A 1,434-nucleotide genomic window follows, 5' to 3' on the forward strand; every position below is an offset into this window, starting at 1 on the left:
CCCCCACCCTCCCGTACCTGCCCTGCTGTTCCGGGTACTTCTGCTTGCAGTAGGACTCCAGCGATGCGTACACCTTCTCCCGCAGCAGCTCTACCTCCCCCGGGTTCGACAGCCCCTTGGCGTCTGCAGGAGGAGAATATTGGGGGTCACAGCATGCCCCGCGACCTGGCCCTTGGCTCCCCTCTCCCCCAGCCAGAGTCCCTGGGACGGAATTGGGCCTGCCCGTGACATCTCAGCCTGTCACAGGGGCTGGGATGGAAGACGGGCGAGTGGGAACGTCTCCCTGGGTTAGACTCAAAGCAGAGCAAGCCAGGCGCTCTGGGGGTCACAGTTCACCAAACACTTGCTTGAGGCAGTGTGCGAGCCCCAGCCCAACCCCTCAGATGTCCTGGTCTGGCTGCATCCTCATACCTCAGCCCAAGGCCCCGAGGTTAAGGCACAGGCAGAGATGCCAAGCAGAGTCCAGACCCTGCTGCAGAAAGGAAGAAACACCTCTGCCCCCCTCCCCAACGCAAGGGGAAGCTCCCTCCTGACCCCAAGGCAGCATCGGGTTGACCCTGAGCTGAGGTGCAATACCCTCCAGGCAGGACCCCTTGGGGGTGACCGCCAGCAGCATTGGGACAGTCCTGTCGCCAGCCCCAGTCTGAACTGTAGCCACCACCCAGCACTGCTGGACCCCTATAGCAGCCGGAGAAAGAAAATCCCCTCTGGCAGAGCCTCCGAGCCTAGGAAACCCCAGCTCCCTCAGCTATGCCCAGCAGCCACAGTGCAGCCCTGACAATGGCAGTGCCAGGGACAATGCCGGTCCCAGGCACTCCCCGGTTCTGAGTCACTAACTCGGCGCTCAGCTCTGCTTTCCTGCCTGAGCCTGGTCCCTGCCCACGCACCTGGGTTGAAGAGGATGATGGCGCGCAGACAGCCCAGCTCCGTCTTGTCCATGCGCATGTCCCGCATTTTGGACACCAGCTCCGTCAGCACCCTGGAGACGGGGTGGGGGGAACCCGTCAGCTGGGGGGCTGGAACCCCCACCCTGCCCCAGCCGGGGGAGGGGAGGGGAGGGGAGCTCGGTGCCGGCTCCCCAGCCCCCTCGGCCCCCCCCGCCCCCCACCTGTCAAAGATGGCACCGACACCGGCGCTGTGGGCACTGTTGCGATGCACGTGCAGCCCTGTGGCCAGGAGGATGCCGTCCTTCACCGAGATGGAGCGGTGCGAGAATGACGCGATCAGCAGCTCATTCCAGCCTGCCAGAAGCCAGGGGAACTTGGTCACTACTGGGCCAGCCCCCCACAATCTCCAACCCCCTCTACCCTCCATCATTTCCATCTCCAGACCCTCCCACAGTAAAAAAACACTGAGCCCAAACCAGCAGGGCAGGGGTAGATATCCTGGCTCCCCTGCCCTCCCTATACTTGCCCCCCCCTCCCCCCAAGCCAG

At 64.0% G+C, this 1,434-nt stretch overlaps 1 protein-coding gene across 1 annotated transcript in view; it reads right to left on the reverse strand.

Moving 5' to 3' along the window:
- RXRB (retinoid X receptor beta) overlaps positions 1-1,434 on the reverse strand; it is a 13,352-nt gene that overhangs the window by 8,324 nt on the left and 3,594 nt on the right. Inside the window, exons 5-7 of the mRNA XM_025213959.1 lie at positions 1,109-1,332; positions 888-979; positions 8-123 (exon numbers count right to left, since the gene is read on the reverse strand). Of these exons, the coding sequence (XP_025069744.1) occupies positions 8-123; positions 888-979; positions 1,109-1,332 (432 nt within the window). The remainder of the gene's footprint in view (positions 1-7; positions 124-887; positions 980-1,108; positions 1,333-1,434) is intronic.

Source organism: Alligator sinensis, unplaced genomic scaffold (genome assembly GCF_000455745.1).
Source record: "Alligator sinensis unplaced genomic scaffold, ASM45574v1 scaffold634_1, whole genome shotgun sequence".
Taxonomy (NCBI): domain Eukaryota; kingdom Metazoa; phylum Chordata; order Crocodylia; family Alligatoridae; genus Alligator; species Alligator sinensis.